Below are 20,948 nucleotides of genomic sequence, written 5' to 3'. Positions count from 1 at the left end.
CCCACCACAACGTTCTGCGTCGAAGTGGCTGGTTCCAGAAAATCAGTCCGACAGGGCCTTAAAACTCTTCTCGTTAACTTAACTCGGAAGTTCTCTATTAATCTATCGTGGAAAAACAATTTTTTTTGTTTGGTTCTGGAGAAGGCATTCTTTTGACTACTCTTTTAACCGGTCCGTTTTCAGAGAACAGGAACGCTAATCATTCAAACAAACTCTTTTAAAAAACTCTTGGTGTTAAAAAACGTTTCCTAATCAAACGCGCTCTCAATTTTCTTGTCATGCCGCTTCCAGCCAGTCCACCTAATATATAGTTTGAAGCAAGTCCAAGACCCGGGCTGATCCGGTACTAGTGCCTTGCTTGTGTTGTCGACACTTTGAACCTGGATCTGATTTCTATAACGTCAGCAGAGCAATAGATTCAACTTTAGCATCAGGAACAAGCCGACCAATGAATAGCCAGCGTTTCATTAACAGTACCAAATATCTATGAATCGGCTGGAAACAATCCCAGTTCTTGCGAATCCAGATATGTGTACCTCAAATCTGAGTTTGATAATCAAACGACAATTCCAGACAATCCAATCAACATAATTTGATACCATCGTGCTAACTCCTGTTATCATTACCTCAATACCTGAGAAGGGTTAGCTTCAGATATCCATAAGTTACAAAATTGAATAAGATAATATTATCTAATATCATCTAAAACATCATGCAGAAGTGTCATCTCTTAATTAAAACTGTTTCATTTCTTACCCTTGGTGCCAGGATAAACCCTCAACAATACAGTGAAATGGCTAAATTGACATTCTGGCGTTGACAACTACTTCATCCCTACAACCTAACTTAATGGATTAGAGTTGATGACAGCATCATTTTGACATTGCAGGAATGAATCACTTTACCTGCGTGCTCTGTTCAATGTATGCAGAATTAGGATCCCCTCTATGAAGCTGGAAAACATAAAGCTGAATCCATAAACATCTAAGAGAGAGATCTCCTTCCCCCCCCCCCCCCCCACCCCCTCTTTTCTGGGGGTAAGAGACAGTTATCAATCTACACTTTAAAGTAGCTCGCTATACACTGACAATAATTCTTTTAACACATCGAGCTGCTACACTCCTCAGCGAGAACATGAAACAAAACAGCAGCTGTACAACCCGTTAACCCTACCTTTGAACTACAATTAAACCAACTACCTTCACAAACTACAAAACACCAGGAACACTCTGCTGTGGTTGTTAGTTAAGGTATACGATCTCAAGTGTTGGCCTGCCAAATGGTTTCTGCATTTCCAACATAAGCATATTAGTCGCTTCCTTAAAAAGAACAAAAAGGGACTTAAGCAGACCAGCTTTCGGAAAACGTCTTCAGACTTGGTGTTGGCTTGCAGTGCAGGGTGCACATTTCTGTATCATTTGCTTGCTTCTATTGTCAGTGCAGATACTTCATCGCGAGAAGCAAACCATGAGTTACCACATGCAGTACATTCTAACTGAAAAACGAAAAAAGAACACGGTCAGAAAGAAAAATCACAATCATCACAAAACCATGAAATGTCAACCTTCCCATCTAATAAGACACTAGGGCCCCTAATCAGATATACAGCCAGGTACATTGGCACACCTCTCTTTCCGTATAATTACTAATGTAGACAAAATCCCATAAAGCGGCAGACTGAAAAATCTGCAACAACAGGATATGGCTTGTATTGATTGTCTGTTATACTTCGTCCTGGTTGGTTTTGGATCAAATCGGCACGGTTTTACAGGATAAAAACTGACTCCAAAATAAAAAGAAAGAAGATAACAGAAGTGAGTACACTTCTTAATTTTGGTACGAAGTGTTATAAGAAGGCAATTCACAAGATACCATGGGGACCCTGAATCAAATATATAACGAATGGTGAGAACAAAAACACAAGAAAAAAATTTGCAACCTGATAGCGGTCACCACGTGCACCTCCCTGGATAATATCTATCAGACCAACTTTCTTCTCCATGCATCTTGAACATCGGGCATCTGTAATCTAATTCACAGACAACGAATCATATGCTATGTACATGCTTACTAAACATTTAACCACAGTTATATAATTTTTCGGAGCAAAGACTATCACATCAACCCATCAAGAGAGGCTAGTTTCATCATCCTAAAATATCTGCCACATGGCATGTTGATGGGTCCAGATTCTGGACAGAAAGACGCCCCTTCTCCCAATAGCCCAGCCCAAAATGTCAAGTTTAGGCCAAGTGGGAATAGGTTAATAAAAAAAAGACTTCCTCATTCGAGGACTGCAAACAGGGTGAACATCAAGACATGGTTAAACATGGAGGTACAGCATGCAAAAAATGACAAAGCTAAGACACAAGAAGGCATATGACATAGTCTATGCAACAAAATGTATTGGAAGCATGCCCTAGGTGTGCATGACAATAAGATATGATTATATGTAATATGGCAATAATAATCTTATATAATGATGCTCATATGCAACATAGAATACATATCCATGCAATATGATATAACTATGTTGATAAATGACCAAATATGAGAAAAACTACATACAATGAACAAATGATGACATATAATATAAGAATATTCATCCCTATATATATATATGGAAAATTACATATAGACCAATCTGCAATCAATTACATCTACAACCCCTAGAAAAAGAAATCAATTACAAACACCCCCCTACTGTTAGTATTAAAATTAAATGATGATATCATCACTAAACATATTGAAAATACCAAGTTTACCCTTTATTATACAAATATATTTTTTTAAACTGCCATTTTACCCTCTTCCCTCTATTCTTTTTTCTGTCTTCTCTTGACCTGTCCTTCCTCGACTCCCGCACCACTGTTAGATAGAGAGAGCTGGGTGAAAAAATGCAACAATCATAAGAAATTGAAGAAAACGAAGAGCATCAGTACAGGATCTCTGGGTTCAATTCAATTTGCATTTTTTTAGCATATATATAAGACATTTCAGACTTTCAAAGCTAACCCGTTTGAATTAGGGCTTCGGGGATCCACTCGCTGGTTATTCAGACAGAGAGCTGATTCTAGGGTTTTCAGCAAAGTTGATTTTAGGCTGACAATGACCCATTTCAAGACCAACCCCCCCCCCCCCCCCCCAAAAAAAAATAATAAAAATGAAGCATAGTGAGGAAGAAGAAAAAACTGAAGTCAAAGGTGGAGAGAATAACGGCGAATTTTTTGTTTGACAAGCAGTTATGAAGCTGTAGGGGATGGGCCTTGGTCTGAAAACTGTCTGAGCACCAAAATCCTGCCATCCCAACCTCCAGGTAATTAAAGCATCTGAGACTGCAACCTTTCCCCCTGGATTGCCAAATCACCCACTACTGTCTGTATTCTCAAACGGTCATACCACATCCTCACAGTATCGGCAAGGCGTGAAGTACGGAATGTCTCAAACTCTTCATCCAATTCATCAGGATGTGCATTATCAGCATGTAACAGACGGGTATCCATGCGAGGCAGGTATCTTGGCCTCCACCGATAGTACCAAACCCCAGTCAAGAAAAGGCACAGAAACTGTGGGTTAAGTATCAACTCTGAATACAGGACCAATATCATGAAGAGGATGAGAATCAGCATTGTTGTAAGAGGGTTTTCCAATTGCATATCTGATCAAACCATTTCCCAACAGCATAATCTTGAAAAAAATTAACCCATTCAGAACCCCCATAATCTTGAAAAAATCGCTTTACTCCTCATACTCCACATGCAGGAGTCAACATCTAACATATATTCCACAATTTTTTTCTCAGAGGTGGCTCTGTGCAATTCAGACTCATAGAGAGACAATCTGACAAGCCTGATGTCTCAACCTATCAAGCTGAGTAACAGATAAAGGATGAAGGAAATGCACTTTGGGCTGCAGAGGTTGTGTATGTATATGCATCATACTTAGCAAAGACAAGCATGTAAACCTCACAGCCAACTGAACTTCACCCATCTTCTTCACACCCATGGGATGTAAAACCAGGATAGGATCGGAGCTATAAACCCTATCAGTTTCGAGGGTAGCAGAGGTGGACTGCAGAAAGGGAGGGAGGGGGGGTGGTGTCGGAGTTGAGGAAGGAGAGGACAACAGAAGAGAGACAATAGAATAGAGGGATGAGGGTTAAAATTGTAGTCTAAAAAAATATTTGTATAATAAAGGGTAAATTTGGTATTTCCAATATTTATTTAGTGATGATATCATAACTTTAATAGTTGACAGTAAGGGGGCATTTTTAATTGATGTTTTTTTTAGATGTAATTGATTGCAGATCCAGGGGGTCTATATGTAATTTTTGACTACTACAGTATATGATTGATTTGGGTCACACATTTAGCACATGGCCAACGCGTCATGCCTTATCTAATGGATGGCACTGCCACATTGTGCCACGTGAGACAACCAGGTGGACCCTCAAAGAATCTTCTCTCAACAGAAAAATATTCTAGTGTTGATCCAGATTTTCTAAAAGAAAAATAATAACCTGCATGCACTCGGATTCTTCAGGCTTCTTTGCAATTTCTTCTGCTGTAAAACCATCCTGAAAGAAAACAAATTGAAGTATAACTATTTTCCTTCAGACACAAGAAATCAATAATATATAAGTTTTTTTAAAAAAATGCCACCTTGATAATATGTATGGATGGAATGCTAGAGGCAGATTTTGGTAGAACAGCCTAATCAAACCTGCCTATGGCAATCCGAGAGTCCAGGTTAGGGATCTCAGATGCTAGCAGACCCAATGATTACATCTGTGATTACATCTGAGATAAATGAGGCAACTGTGTTGTTAAGGGAAGAAAACAGATCAATAGAAGAGAGAAAATTGATAAAGTCAACCCTGTTGGGTCGAAGATGAGAGAAGAAAATTGAAATAGCAATCTCATCAATACTGCTCAACAGTATCAAAATCCTTCAGAAATCATATTTAATCCAATTGATGGTGTCTTTTCAACGACCTTCTAAAATTCCTAAATGGGCTCATAAAAAGACTTTTAATCTGTCAACCTATATAATAAGGTAAATAAACTCAAAAGAAAATTCAATGCAACTATTAAGCATTCCAACCTAACTCTAAGCGCTCAACCTATGACACAGGTCTGAAGACCTACATGCACATGATGAAACCCAAAAAGAGGCCATGAAATTGCTGCCCAGCTGCATAGCCTAACAATAGTAGTTGAGTCGATAGTTGGTTTTTTTCAGTTGTTATTTGTTATTTCGGTCAGACCAGCCTGTTGGTTCAATTTGTTTTAATTTGGTCCAAGTTAAACGAAGGTAGAAGATTTGTTTGCATTTATTAGTCAGTACCTTTTCAGCCTCCACACATGGGAGAGTTGGAGTTCTAGTTTGTGTTAGTTTTTAAGTCCTGAGATTCAACAAAAAAAGGGCGAATCTGTTGTGGAAGGATTCAGCAAGAGAAGAGCGCAAGGACAATTTTCCAATGCAGCCTTACCCCAGCAAATTTTTTCTGAGAGGTTGTTTCAATGCCTTGGCCTTAGGCAGCAACCGTGGACCACCAACCATTGCCCAACGCCTGCCATCCTGAATTGCGGCAAGTTAGTTCTGAAGTAATTAGGAGTAGTTAGCTAAGTTTTATGGTCCATCAGGTCTTTACTATTTCCCACGCATGGAATTGATTTCCTGCTTTGATTTCTGAAGTCCTCATCCTTATAGAACTTGTTTTGTAAGGTTAATAAAACACCTACTTAAAAGTCTCCAGTGTACTGAATAGGGAAGAATTTAGTGAACTGTTGGTTGATTTATGAGCTTTGAAGCTGCTGCCTTATTTCCTCTCTCCTTGCATTTGAAGATCTTGTAGTGGGATTCTCTTACTGCAAGTCTGGACATTTTTCAACATAGACTGCTGGACAGTGCTCTAGAAGCTTTCCAAGCTTGTGGACCTTGGAGTTTCAACCTAGGCAGGAAGTTTTCAAGGTCAGGGGCTTCTTATTCTTCCACCTTATTTTTCAAAATTTATTTTTCAGTTTGAAGGCTCCATTGAAGACCTGGTCTTCATGTTTCTCCACTTTGCTGTTCATTAGAAACCCTAACCCTAACTTAATCTGTCAAAGATCAGATCACCTACATCCCAGCATCAAATTACACTGATATTTGGAATAAATCGGCAGAACCCTAACCCTAGCCTCTGATCCAAGTGAAATCTCCTGGTATGCCCCCGAGCCCCTCTAACTTTAACATCATAAATTGTCTCAACTGCCCCTGAAATTTAGGAGACCTCAGTATAGGCCTTGGTATTTACATCAGTCCTTCCTATAGAACTGCATAACATTACACAAAAATCCACTTCTCTATCTAAGCATTAAAAACCTTAAAACAGTCCCCTACTCGACAATTGAAATTCCTTGTTCTTGGTCGGTTTTTCCTGACTTCCTAGCAGCATTTTCCTTTGGTCGAGCCCATTAAATCCAAGGCACATCTATTTAACTACTAATCTTCTCCACTAACTTAATCCAACTATTGCGAACCTATAAATCAAGTAAAAACAATGAAGCCAGATACAGCTATAACCACAACATTATCCTAACCAAATGGGTTCAACTACATGGATTTCATAGAGACTATGACAATGAACACGAGAAGTAAAAGGAAGTAAGAAAAGAAGATTAGTAAAGAAAGTAGTTAAAGCAGCATCTCAGAAACTTACCCATACAAGGGTTCAGCTAAATAGGTTCTTGTCCTTCAAAAGCCCTCTTTGTGGCCATACAAGTGATCGAGCCCTACCACATGCCAGTCCTTTCTTACCATTTCTCCAATGGTCATTTTAGGCTTGCTCCTACCTCTTTAAACTCCGAACGAAATCAGGCGACACCATAGTTCGAGGTCTAGCGAGATTTTTGCCCCCCTTCTTTTTGAGACCTTAAGATGAGATCTCATGCCATACCCAAAAAGAATACATCATCTCAGTCAAGTTCTTGGTTAACTTGAGATCTTAGTTCGAAATCTCGGATCTTGTGAGATATTGGTTCACTCTAATCTTTATAAATACCCCATCTCGGTCGAGACGAGTTGAGATATCTCAATCTCAACCTATTTTAACACTAGTTCCTTTTTTGCTAGTTTTGGTATTTTGACCAGATTTTTCATCAGAAAGTTGGTCGGGTCTCTACCTACGTTGCATCAACAAGTGGTTTAACTCATCTATAACAAAGATCTACTAATTTTGAAGCCAATCTTGAAGCAAGGTGAGTGTTCTTCCAAACTTCATTCTTTTCAAAAACTATTATCCACACTAGTGGGGCAAAAGTTGGACAAGCTGCTCAGTAATTGATTTTACTCTTGTACTCTTGTGATGTAACTTATAAGTACACTGAAGTTGTAATGTGAAATTGTGAACAACTGAACATGTTTGATGTATTAAGTCTATTGACTTTAAACCTTTATGTTTTCATTTATATCAAGTAATGGTAGTGCATTTCATGTTTATAAGTCTAAATGCACTCCTTCAGTATTCAAAGTTAGGCTGAGTAGGAACTCATATATACTTTTGTTCTCTCACAAATCTAAGGCCACCATTGTGTTCAGAAGGCCTGAAATAGGCTAAATACCAAATTCCAGCCCCATCTAAGCCCTAACATCCACCAAGATGGGCACTTGAGTTGGGTCGAGCTGACTAGGAATTTTGACCAGATCTCGGTAAGATCCTGGTTCTTGGGGTATCAAGATACTTGTAAGACTGAGATCCCAAACCATGGGCCAAACTTCCTGACTGGTGGATCTATGGGTCACTATTGGACATGACCACACCATCTTAAGCAACTCTCATTGAGCTTGTCTTGAATTGGTGCAACTCCTAATTAAGTTTTTGATCCAATATGTCATTACTTCATCTCTCCTGGTCTTGCTGCAAATCCACTTCAACACCCTTATCTCCACTACACTTAAATCTATACTAATCTTCTTAGTTGCCCAACATTTTGCTCCAAGTTTCAACATTGTTTTTTTAATTATTGTCAAGTAGAACTTTCTACCAAGCTTAATAAGCATGCATTTGTCACATGACACTCCCGATCCACCTCCCTCCCCACTTCATCCATCCTACTTTAATTTTTGCTGGAAGCAACATCCTTGATATTACCCTCTTTAGTAGTGGTTGACCCAAGCGCATAAACTTGCTCCTCAAGTTTCAGCACAAATGTCACCTCTCTGAGTTTGACTGAAGTTAGACATCACATAGTCTGTCAAACCTTTAGATTGCTTGATCTCCATAACTCTAGCTTTGAATTAACCCTTCCATTACCTGAATCCCATTTAGTTGGTTAAGGCCAACTTGTTACTGTTGTAGTTATAAGTTATAACACTTAATTAGAAAACTGATGTTGAAATTTTAATTACAAAATGTTTTGGACCTAGTGTAACCTTAAACACCACGGATAAATTTCAAGTTATTAATGCTAATTTAGACAACTAGCTAACCAACACTAGGAACAAATAAAAGACCAATACTGGAAGTATACTGAATTCAATCATCTACCCATCCAAACACCACCAGAGAGAGGGGGGGGGGGACAACAAAACAAAAGGCTAATAATGCAGAAATAAAAACAAAATGAAAATATACTACAAGACAAATACCCAAAATATCATCCATACCTTCAGTTCATTAGGTGACATGTTAAGCATTATTGAAGGTTCCAACTCCCTTTTTATCAGACGTCTGGCTAGCATTGCATTGTGCTGACACAAGTTATTTGGCATTGAAAATCATCAGGCAATGTGATACTTCATTTAAAAGGAAGAAACATAAATGATGCTCTAATATCAGCAACCCAACAGTAGTTTTCAAACAAGGACATCAACTTGAATTTTAAAATTCCATAACACAAAGATGAAGAAAAAAGGGAGGGGACTAGGATAACAAGTGTACTCTTTTCCTAATGTTTCAAAGCCCATTAGGTGCTATAACAAGGTTATCAGGTGCAATTAACTAATGTAATATCATGTATAATGGAAAGCTCTGTAGCTTACAAAACGAAAACAGCATTCCAGGCTCTGTTATACTCTGTCATTCCACTCTGAATGCAGTTTTCATTATCAATGACAGCAAACATAAAATTCTACTTACGCCAGAGAACTGTTTCCTAAGCTGCTTCATTAGTTGATATCAATGTGTCTATAGAGACTCTGAAACAAGATATCGACCATCATTGTTTTCGGCAATATGGTTAGTTTCTTTATTTTTCAATTGTTTTAACTGCTGAAAACATCAAAATACTAAATTAAGCCAAAGCCCAAGAACACAATGCTATGTCCAACCTATCGTAACACTCATGCAAATCCAAGGCAACATGGTGGCTCCTTGAGATCCATCGTAAAGTATAGCTTATACATGCCAAGTATCCAAGACCCAAAACCTAATGATCATAACTAGGCCAGTTTGACCAGTGGGTCAAAGTAGGTCAACACAACGGTATGAAGAAGGAAGCACCATACTCAACAAAATAATAGAGATACTCTACAAAATTATAGCCATCTATTAATTTTGGGGAAGTACTGCTGTACTGGTACTTCTGTACTTCTTTATAGGGAAAAAAGAAAAAATGCTTCTATAACGGGAAACAGCCTCTCCACAAAGGAAGGTATGGCTGCTCATTGTGACCCTACCCAAATACCAAAGTCTCATGATCCTAGTGCTTCATGTTTCAATGATCATCTAACTAAGGCCAAATGATTTAGCCATCTGGCACTGGGACAGACAGTTCACCTTCAAAATGGACAGTTCAAAGAGCCTGTTGATTCTCATAGCTCTTCAGAATCAGATCCATGTGAGAAGTGACCCAAAAGGTTGTATATTGATGATTCAACCAGTTCGGGCATTCAGTCCAGAACAGGATTGGAAAAACTCAATGGAAGACATACCAAAATAAATACTGGAGTAATATGAAGACCCAACAAATTGAAAGATATAATGCTTATAAGGGACCAATGCATGCATGACAAATGGAAATCCATCAATCACAGTAGTTGATAGTTACGAAACCCAACAAATACTTAAAAAGGGTAAACAAGATATGATCAAGGTTTGCTTATGGGTAAGTAATCATGACCAACTTCAAACTGATACAACATATCTATATGTCAATATGCACCACATTGTACATATTCTTATAAGATTTAACCTGTCAAAGAGCAAAACATAAAAAAGTGGAGTAAGAAGTATCCATTGCTGAACCTTAAGGTTGAATAATAGCTGTCTCATCTTTTGGTTATACTTTGTAACATCAGAGGCGAAAGTTTCATGCGAGACCCTCTCAAGAGCAGTTACTGCTGAGACAGCAGCATCAGGCCAGCGCATTTCTTCCTCATCCTGTGAAATCCAATGAGTTGTTATCACAATTAGAACATTATACCATTAATAAAAAGCCAAACTGTATATATATACATATATAGCAACCACTATGTATAGCATGAAATTGGAAATTCATACCAATATTAGCTCAGATTCATCGAACACTATATAATCATCCAGATCAAACACCAGGTTTGCATCATGCCATTGCTAATTCATGAGCACAATGGTATTTTATTTTGCATTCCAATACACCACACCTTTTATACATCAGAACATTATCATCATCATCATTAATTGATTAATTCTTAATACTACTGTAACTATTGTTGTGCCTGTTACTTGGATCCCATTGATGATTCCAGTTCTATTGCAATTTCCTGACTTTTCAAATCAAATCTTTCGTGGGGGGGGGGGGAATCATACTCACCTTCTTTTCTGTTCAGAGTCTCCGAAATAAACTAACTACCTGATCAATTAGGAAAATCTTATTTACTAGTCTACCTAAAACCTGCCCTAGTAAGCCTGTTTCAAAAGTCATCCTGATCACCACCCCAACCCCAGCTTCTTGATAAAAAAATTTATTTGAAACATTATACCAAATAGTAATCAATACTTGACCCTTCCATACTCTCACTTCCTCGTACCAGAGTCACAGACATAGACTCTCTAACTCTTAAAGCCACAAGGAGTCCCACATGGCTACATCAAGACAACACTTGGAAGAATAAACACATTTCCACAGTTCTTTCCGATAAAATTTCCTGCTTCATTCATCCCGCTAACCACCTCCCCCCACCCCCAAAAAAAAAAAAGGCAAAAGAAAAAAGAATCCCCACTTCATTAATATCCCCATGTAAACTTCCAATACTCGGTAAGTCGAAACGCAAAATCCCTAGTCCATATCATGCTAATGAATTTAAATTTACAGATTCACAGAAACAAGAAAAAGGAGGTTTGACCAGAAAATTCGCCAGCAAGCAATTTAAGTATGAAAGCTACCAAAATGTTGACCAACTTTATCAAAACAACTGTATTAGCAATATCTCAAAAGAATAACATAGTAAAATTGTCATGCTACTAATAAAAATTGTTATTAGTGGTTATTTACTAGCCAATTATTTGAGGCACGGAACCTAAATTCAAAACATATACAGTAAATGAGGGGAAATTTTCATTGGGCACCTTCATACTCCCCTGAGAGCCATCTGCAGATTTTTCTGAGATATTGTTGCCATTTGCAGCATGATCAGTCGATACAGGTGCAGCTTTTTCTTTATCATCCACCTGCTCTTTACCCTTTGGGTTACATACATACTGAACTGTTTGGAGGAGCTTCTCCAAACATCTGTCACGATATGATTCTCCAGTTAACGCCTTGAAGTCTGCCAATATCAAATGATGCTCGGAAGCATCATTGGCAGCACTTCCTGGTGTTTCTGCTTTTAGATTGGACCTGGAGGCCACATCATCTTCCCTTGACACATCAAGAGGAGAAATATCTTTCCTTCTGAGGGAACGTTTTTGCTTCAACAACTCTTCCTGTTCAGAAGGGGCATCTTCAGGCTCAACATCAGGAAGTTCTCCCAGGCGCTCTCGAGTCTTCTGAACTAGAAGATCAATCTCATGTTGTTTGTTGTCCTCATAGTCCTTATCTGTCAATTTCCAAAGTTTTTTCTCTACAATATCATACACTTTTTGGATGATAAAACCAGGATGCCTTGAGCGCTGAGGAAGCTGCTTATTTAACGGCACAAAATGAACGACACATTTGTGCATTATAGATTCTGCTGGTACAGCATCTCGATGGAAACTGTAGAAAAGCTCTCTAGTATCACGTGGTTCCCAACTTCCCCCAACCTTTTTTTCTGCCTCCTCAGGGCGATAGAACCACTGCCCAGTGACCATCACACTCCCATCACTAGTTTGTTCAATATCCTGCAAACAGAAATAATCAAAACGTATCCCATGAAAAGAGCACCCAAAAAAGGGGTAAGACTAGACCACCTGAAATAACACAGAGGACCAAAAGAAGAGATATAAAATAGGAAAAAAATGGAATGTAGAACACTAGCCCATATATACGCTTAGAAACAAGCACCAAAACCAGCCCAGCTAGAATTGGGATGCCACTGCTTCGAGAGTCAGCCTGGTCTGATGATGTGGTGAGTTTCTGTTGGTTTGATCGAGCATCTCTTAAGGCAACCCAACATGAAGAAGAGAAGGAATCAAGAGTATAAAGGAAGAAAGAGGTTACAGTCCCAACGGTCAACGTTACTGTTCACCAGAATAGTGATTTGGGGGCAAATATGGATAGCTGGTATAATGTTTAGTTGGCTATTGGTGGAATAATCCATAAAAAGCTAGCATCAATTTATTTTCTATTTCTAATCTTCGAAAGTATATCTATTCATTGGAATAGATAATGCACTTTTTGGTACGGTTTAAATTTATGATTAGTAGATGTAGTTGGTATGATTTAAGACCTCTATTTCTCATTAAATAGATAAATTTAAACATAAATTCATCAATGGCTTAGGGTTTCTTTATCATTTACCACCATAAACTATTAATTTTTGTTTATGTGGGTAATGTTAATGAACATGTACAAAATTAGTACTTAACTAGGGGTAAGATGGTAATGGATCCCCGGTTGGATTCTTCTCTTCTAGTGTTGGTATCCACCAAGGTTGCCCCCTCTCCCCATATCTCTTCTCCTTGGCTCTGGAGGCCCTCTCTCACATCCTCCAATCGAACATTGATCGGCTCCTCATTTCTCCCATCCCCGAATGCAAATCTCTTAATCTCACCCATCTCGCTTTCGCTGAAGATCTTATGATCTTCTCCAAAGCTGATCATCAGTCCATTTCTTCCATCCTCTCAGCCCTCTCCCTATTTGAAATTTGAATCTCTCTCCAGTCTCTGAGTCAACCTAGATAAATCTACTCTCTTCCTTTCAAGTGTCTTTGATCAATTGCGATCCTCCCTTCTCCAACTCTTGGGGTTCAAGCCTGGCTCCTTTCCTGTTATCTACCTAGGCCTCCCGCTCATTCCTGGTAGACTTACTCGCCATCACTGCCTTCCCATGCTTGACCACAATTGCAAGAAACTTCAACTTTGGAAAGGCAAACTCCTCTCCTTTTCCGGTAGAGTAGTGCTTATTTGCTCAGTCCTTCAATCCTCCTATCTCTACTGGTGCGGAATCTTTTTCATCCCGAAATCTCCAGTGGAGTCCTTGTTTTCTGCCTTCCTCTGGAAAGGGCGTGAAGCGTCGTGCTTCATCCACCATGTCAGTTGGTCGACCATCTGTCGCCCAACCTCCAAAGGCGGCCTCGACATTTCTCCGAATCTCTGATGTTAAGGCATGTCTTCTCAAGCTTATATGGAAAATTGCTTCAAAGCATGACTCCACTGGGTCAACTAGGTCTACTCTTTCCTTCTCCGGTCAGACTCCTTCTGGATGGTCCCCATGCCCTCCAACCCTTCTTGGATCTAGAGGAAAATCCTTTTGTTATGTCCCCGCGCTCTCTCCGCCATCTCTACCTCAGTCTCCATTGGTTCCTGTACTTCCTTTTTTGGCCTGTGGCATCCGATGGGCATTCTTTTTCCCTTTTTGGTCCCCGCTCAATTTAAAATACCCACATCCCCAAAACCACCCCCTTGTCCACCTTCATCTCCAAGGGTTCTTGGACCCCGTTCCCCTCCCTGCACTCACACAAGTTTGGGACTCCCTTCCCACTCTTTCTAACTCCCCCCATGACATTACCATTTGGCTTCCATCTCTTACCAAAACCTTCTCCACCTCTTCAGTCTGGAACCTTCTCCGTGCCCACAACCCTAAACCCCCTTGGCCTCCCCTAGTTTGGTTCAAAGGCCACATACCCCGGCATTCCCTTACCCTAATTGATTATTCTTAAACCTTAAGTAGGTCATACACATAAAAACAAATTATGCCGAAGAAAGCCTAAGGTAGTTTCCACAATCAGTTTGTTACTATTTTACGAGTTCCTATTTTGATGTTTATAAGAAGTATTTATATTAGTTGTTACTTAGTTTCAATTTTTGGTTTGGGACTTTCTATTTTGTGATGCTATGGACATAAATAGGGCCTCCTTCATGTAAAAAGGAAGATATTGAAGAAATCAAAATTGTGGCATAGACTCAGTTATGAAGTAATAACCAAGTTCAACAGCTGAGCTAACAGTAGCCCATTCCCTACCCCTTCTTGAAAACATTAACAACTTATAAAGTATCCAATTTATGCAAAACTGAAAACAAGAACACACAAACCTTAATGATAGCAACATAAGGCTTCTGATCTGAATCCTCAGGTGTTAAAAGTACTGGATCTTCCTGCATGATAACAACAGCCAAATGGATTATTTAATGAGAAGTCGTCAAAGCTAGCAAAAGAAAAAGTAACTTCACTATAAGTAAGTCAAATTAAATAGGTAGACAACAGATTCTTAAGATCTACCATCCAAATAACTGAAAACCTAAAATCATGCATTCAGAGACATCAAAACTGCAATTTGAAAGCCAGAGAAATAGTTAGATGACAGAGCGTGCCCAGATTTTCCCTTATTTCCACCCTACGTGCTTTTCTTTGGTGTATTCAGTGTCAGTCATAAGTTCATATGGTACTTAGCCAAACGGTCGAAGAAAATGTTTCACTTAGATGGGACTTTAAGAATAATTCAGGCTTTCCTCGACTGCGTACAAATGGTCAGAAATTGCCACTTCATATCCGAAATTGAAAATAGAGAAAAACACAACAAGAAGATCGACAAAAGCAAAGAAAGCTACAATTGAAACAAACAGAAAAGGATAACGTAGATCTAAAACCCTAATAAACTCTCCAACAAGCGTAAGAACAATGGACGAGTCAATGACGCAAAATTGGAGTAAAATTCCGAGAGGGAGGAAAAAAGAAAAAAAAAAAACTGGAATGTTACCAATTCGAATCGATTTCCATCGAACTCGAAAGCACTGTAATGAGGTCGCCGTCCTCTGCCTTTACCAGTATACCTGATTACTTCTCCGATCGGCTTGGCTCCTTCTTGCATCGTTTCATCTTTATTTTCGTTGCTCTCAGATTCTTCTCCCGCAAGTTTCATCTTCTTTTTCTCGTGATTTTCCGGTTGTGAAGAAGACGAAGGACGCTTTGAATGGGCTTGAGCTTCTCCCTCGTCTTCTACATCGCTGGTTGAGAGTCTTGAGACCTGTTTGTACCTTTTGTTCCCCATTTCTCGCTTCCATTAACCGAGATTTTGCCCGCCAAGTGCCACCAAACGGTGAAGTCATGTACGATGAGGTGGTGCCCTGGAAAAGGACATTGTTTTTTACGTTAATAACGAATCTGCCATTCCCGGATCCGCAACCCCAAATCCGGATCCACTTCTGACTTCACCGACGTTGCGTTGACTGTGAGTCAATCATTTGGTATTTTTATTTCCAAAAATACCCATCTTCCTATCACGTATGAATCCATTATCCATGGGTTGCATGAGTCAAGCCCTTAGGCGTCCTCACTGGGAACAAGGGCATGAGCGCAAGAAACAATGCGGGCCGGTTTTATGGGCAGGAGATTCTTCCCATCAACATGTAAATTCTGCTGGATGGTTCTAGTAAGTTCTTTCACCCCAACTCAGCTCTGTTTTGTATGTTTATTTTATCCAGATTCTAAGAGATTGCTATATGGTGGTTACAGCAGTAAAGACCAAAGTGAAATTGGTGCCTCAAATACTTGGATGTGAGACTTAAGATAAAGTCTAGGGGTGGAAAGAGAGGTTTTATCCCAGGCTCAACTACGATGCAAGTGTTGCTCCAAAATCTTGTTCGGCAGCACAAGCAAATTAATCTGTAAAAATGTGCTCGACTGGGTTGGTCAAGTAATGTCTCATACAATTAAGTTAGGAAAGCACTTAGCTTTAAAAAAAATAAATTGCATATCTCAATGCTAGTGGGAATAACTCAAGAATATTCATAGCTTGAGAGATTACCTTGACCATATGGTTACAAAGTTCGACTTAAACTCTAGAAGTGCTTCACACTTCTAAGAGATCCATTGAGTATTACTTGTGCTTAGGTCGTTGAGTTCGAACAAGACTCTAGCTACAAATTCCTTGACTTGACGGAATCCTTAGTAATTTGATTCTAAGATCTAGATATTTCGTGTTCAACTATGTGTCTCTCTGAAGACTTAGAGAGTTAGTTAAACCCTACTCGGATTCTTTGTTTAATGTGTAAGTCAAGCCTTGGTTCGTCAACAATCCGACTAGGACTTGTTCGGGCAGTGTTGAACCTAGTCGGTCCTCATTTACTTGGGTCAATGGAACTTACCCATATCACAAAGTGTGGCGGTCTTAGGAATGCACAAGGGGAGGCTATTTTTGCAGTGTGTGAAAAGTTAGACCATGAAGACACTCTTCTAGGTCAAGCGTTGGAGGCTAGGATGGGCCTCCAGTTCTTGTTGATGATAATTATGGTTTGTATTCGTTGAGTTTGATGATCCACTTTAGAACAATGATATCCCCCCCCCCCCAATGTTGTCGATGTAATTAAAGATAGGGTGAATATCACCCCCCCCCCCCCTTTCTTGCCAAAAAAAACTCCCCCCCCTTCTTACTTAGAAAACCCTCCCCTCTTACCTAGCAAATATATCAAACACCTCCATTGTGTTAACTTTCTTGGTTAAATTTAACTTTTATCGTTAAATATTTTTCTAAAATCCCAAACTACCCTTGGCTAAAATTTTTTTTTTTTTTATTTTAAACCCTAAATTACCGTAATCACCTTAACAGTTAAAATACTAAATTACCCTCAATTAAAATAATTATTAAAAACCAAAACACCATAGTTAAAACATAAATTATCTTTAATTTTTAAAAGCCCAACATACCCTTTTTTTTTTTAATTCAAACAATAAAAAAATACACGTACTAGTATGGTACATCGCCGACACACGGCGATAAATTGAGGTGTCGTTTGGGGGCTACACAAAACCCCCAGCGACACGATTTTTTCTAAAAGTCGACAAGAAATCGTCGAAATAGCGCGATATATCGGCAAAAAGTCGATATATCGCGATAAATTCTCAAAATATCGAATAAATTTAAAATTCAAAATTTAAAAATCTCGCATTAAATACTCTCTCTCTCATTTAAAAATATTAAAATATCTCTGCGACCTCAATCTTCCGATTTCTTTCCTTTCTCTTTCTCTGCAGAAACGGAAACATGGCTCCTCTGCAGAAACGGCGGACTCGATTTCTTTCCTTTCTCTTCTATTTCTTTCCTTTCTCTTTCTCTGCAGAAATGGAAACCATTGGAGCCATCGAATCTCTTCTATTTCTTTCCTTTCTCTTTATCTGCAGAAACGGAAATCATGGCATACAGTGTACTCCAGCGATCTCTTCTATTTCTTTCCTTTCTCTTTTTTCTGATCTGCAACGGAAACCATGGCATCTCACGACTCTCTCCCGCTCTCTGATCTCTCTCAGTCTCTCCCACACCTGCAGATCTCATCGATTCTCAAAAAATCGACCGAAATGTTGCCGGTAATCGTTGTGTCGCCTGTGTCGCCACGCACCGACACGGCGAACATCCGGCGACATTTCGATCCTTGGGTACTACTATCAAGTAAAATAAAAAATGCAATTTTAAAAAAGGGTATATTGATAAAATTAAACAAGTACTACTATTTTATTTTAGGTTTTTTTTAATTGTTTGATAATTTTAAAAAAAAAAAAGGGTATGTTGGACTTTTAATAATTAAAGATAATTTGGATTTTAACTATGGTGTTTTGATTTTTAACAATTATTTTAATTGAAGGTAATTTAATATTTTAATTGTTAGGGTGATTACAGTAATTTAGGGTTTAAAATAAAAAATTTAACGGTAAAAGTTAAATTTAACCGAGAAAGTTAATAGAGGGGAGGTGCTTAATATATTTGCTAGGTAAGAGGGGAGGTTAGTGATATTATCCAACTAAGAGGGGTGTAAGTGCTATTTGTCCAGCTAAGAGTGGAGGTAAGTGATATTTACCCTTAAAGATATTAAGGGGTTAGCTTTTTTGTTTAGGGTGCATGTTTTCTTTTGTATTTCTAGGGAGGCAAATTAGATTATCGACTCGCTAGCTCGGTTTGGACAGTCCAGGTCGTAAAGACCACTAATACCACTACTTAGCTTGTAATCAGGAGGCCTTGAGCCCCTTATGTTCTTCTCACTAGATTAATTTTCATCCAAAAAAAAAAAAAAATGTAAGACCTCCCCTTCCTCCCACCCAAAATAAAAACCCCAAAGTTCTATGAGCCCCTAATCTTTGTGATCAATTTGATGATGAAAATAGAAGTAGAAATGTATAGGTTAAGGTGTTTGTTCACTTCATAGCCTCTGTGTTGTAACTTGATCGTTTTGAAATAAAGTAGTTTGTTACCCCATAAAAAGACATTTTATGCCCCTAACTACATGCAATGCACATCGTGTACAAACATGGCCATTTAATGCTTTAACTAGAAAAAGAGAATTATTAGGGCCTGTTTGGTTACATGAGTCTAGAGATTTCAAATCTATGGAGTTATAATTTATAAAATTAGATGTTTGGTTGTGGAATAAAATTTGTGGATTCATCTTAAAAAACTATTTGATTGACGTGATTTTTGTGAATGTGCAAATGTATAGCTTTTTTGAAATCTCTGGATTTCATCATTTACCCATAAATTTATAGATTCACGTTTTTAGTGTAAAAATGTGAATCCCTAGATTCATGCCTAGATTTCATGAATCTAGAGATTTTTACAATCAAAACGGGTATAATTCTCTTATTTATGGATCCAGATATTTGAAACCTCTGGATTCATGTAACCAAACATGCCCTAAAGTCATGTTGATGTGCGATATGGGCCCCTAATAATGATCTTGCTTGCCGTAAATTGGCGTTGTTATTGAATTATTATCTTCTCAAGTTTAGCGCATTGTCTAAAAAAAAAAAAAAAAAAGAAGAAAGAAAGAAAGAAGAACAAAGAAAAAAGAAGAATAAGAAAGAAAGAAAGAAAAGAAAAAGAAGAAAAAGAAAAAAGAAGAAGAAAAGAAAAAGAAAAAAGAGAGCATTGGATAGTTTTTAATACAAGTAAGTTTACTTGCATTTTCATTTAGGATTCAATTTTCTTGAGTCACTATTATGATCTTTATGAGGCTCTTTAATTCAGTTAGTTCCTCCTCTTTATGCCATTTATTTAACTACATCTCTTCCTCTTTAAATTGAAGAACTCTTTACCTTCTTTAGATCAAGGAATCAAGTGTGAAGTCCCTTCCCTTCTTTATCAAGTATCTCTTGGTTTAATCAACTCCTTCGTTTAATAAGTCGAGTTGCTCATCGGATTAATCAAAGTTATCTTGAGTTGAATCCTCTAATGTTATCTATATGCTTGTATTGGATGTTATTTGTTCTATTGATTTTGTATTGAGTTTTGACTTAACAATATTATCATAAGTATTTTTATACTAGGTTGAACACAACCCTATATCACTATAAGGATTCCAATAGTTGAGTGCACAACATTGGGGGAGATAGAGGTTATTTTATCTTGAAGACCAATTTGCATATTCCTTGTTGAACTATAGGGTGCATTTATGGTCATAAGGACAATATTGAGTGATACAATCAACGCACCATCTTACTAAAATCGTTGTTATAAATTATAGAAAGAGATACCAATGCAAAGTTATTTTAGCAATAACTAGTAAGACCCACGCCTCTTAGTGGAGAGATTGTGCTCCCAATATAGTCCAGGTGAGGAATATTATCATTTACTTAGGACATCATTAATCAGTTTCATTATCCTCAAGACTCGGATGTGGATAATTTTTTGCTGATTCAAGATATTAAACTTCTTTGCAATTCCTTCAATAAATGCAGTGTTCAGGAGTGTCTAATGCCTTGTCTATGATAGCCCTATTGATTTGAGCTCCGTATGATATAATCTAATTCTAATCTATGGGTCCATCATATTTGTGAAGAGGAGGTCTCCTTTTTTTTCTTTTTTTTACATCCTTTTTAAACCCAAAAAATAAAAAGAAATAAAATATATAGTTTTTTCTCACTGGCATTAAGATGGATGACTTACATTTACAAAAAAAAAAAACCCTAAAAGTGGAAGAGAAGGAAAATTAGAGCTGAAATTGCAGAGAGGGAAGACAACCATCCAACCAAACCCTCCAAATAAGATCACAACACTTGAAAATTAAAGCCAGAAGGAAAGAAGAGGTTGGTGAAGGCATCCTCCACTTTCATCTTTTTTCATAAAGTATATTTAATTCCTTTCACTCTTCTTCACACTACATAAAGCAATGGGCACTCCTATGCTTTTATGAAAACAAGGGTCCCAGGCCTAAAGCTACTTACTTGATTAGGGGACTTCATAAACTTCCGTGTCTTTAATTGTCAAGGAGTTAGGAATCACCATTAAAATCCCAATTGTATTAGGTGGGCTCCATTTAAGAGATTAAATAGATTTTTTTTTTTGATAAGAAGATTGAGTAGAATTAAATTTAACGTTAATAGATTTTAAATGCGAGAATCTAACAAATGTTCTAGAATTAA

General features: G+C 38.1%; 1 protein-coding gene across 5 annotated transcripts; it reads right to left on the bottom strand.

Annotated features, from left to right (window-relative positions):
- Positions 1-54: 54 nt before the first annotated feature.
- On the bottom strand, positions 55-15,606 carry LOC149030002 (ASI1-immunoprecipitated protein 3-like). Of its 5 annotated transcripts, XM_089142323.1 has the most exons (9): positions 15,301-15,606; positions 14,636-14,698; positions 11,531-12,283; positions 10,229-10,363; positions 8,650-8,733; positions 4,520-4,576; positions 1,940-2,029; positions 1,377-1,495; positions 55-1,286 (listed from the first exon to the last, which is right to left on the bottom strand). In XM_089142323.1, exons 1-8 carry the CDS (start codon positions 15,589-15,591, stop codon positions 1,415-1,417), a joined length of 1,554 nt encoding a protein of 517 aa, XP_088998449.1. In that variant the 5' UTR covers positions 15,592-15,606; the 3' UTR covers positions 55-1,286; positions 1,377-1,414. The 5 variants fall into 5 exon arrangements, with proteins under 5 accessions (XP_088998449.1, XP_088998448.1, XP_088998452.1 ...); XM_089142322.1 differs by having other exon boundaries at positions 55-1,495; XM_089142326.1 differs by lacking the exon at positions 55-1,286 and having other exon boundaries at positions 1,408-1,495; positions 1,940-2,022.
- Positions 15,607-20,948: the final 5,342 nt, after the last annotated feature.

This window comes from Hakea prostrata, chromosome 1 (assembly GCF_041222555.1).
Source record: "Hakea prostrata isolate BN-2017 chromosome 1, UWA_Hpros_2, whole genome shotgun sequence".
Lineage (NCBI taxonomy): Eukaryota > Viridiplantae > Streptophyta > Magnoliopsida > Proteales > Proteaceae > Hakea > Hakea prostrata.
Note: the sequence above shows the minus strand (reverse complement) of the source record. Positions and strands in the feature narration are given on the sequence as shown.

Excerpts from the sequence above, each read along its gene's own strand:
- LOC149030002 (XM_089142322.1), bottom strand. The coding sequence starts at position 15,591 with ATGGGGAACAAAAGGTACAAACAGGTCTCAAGACTCTCAACCAGCGAT. Across the intron at positions 14,699-15,300 it reads ATGGAAATCGATTCGAATTG|GAAGATCCAGTACTTTTAAC; the intron begins GTAACATTCCAG and ends GTTATCATGCAG. Across the intron at positions 12,284-14,635 it reads CTTATGTTGCTATCATTAAG|GATATTGAACAAACTAGTGA; the intron begins GTTTGTGTGTTC and ends TTCTGTTTGCAG.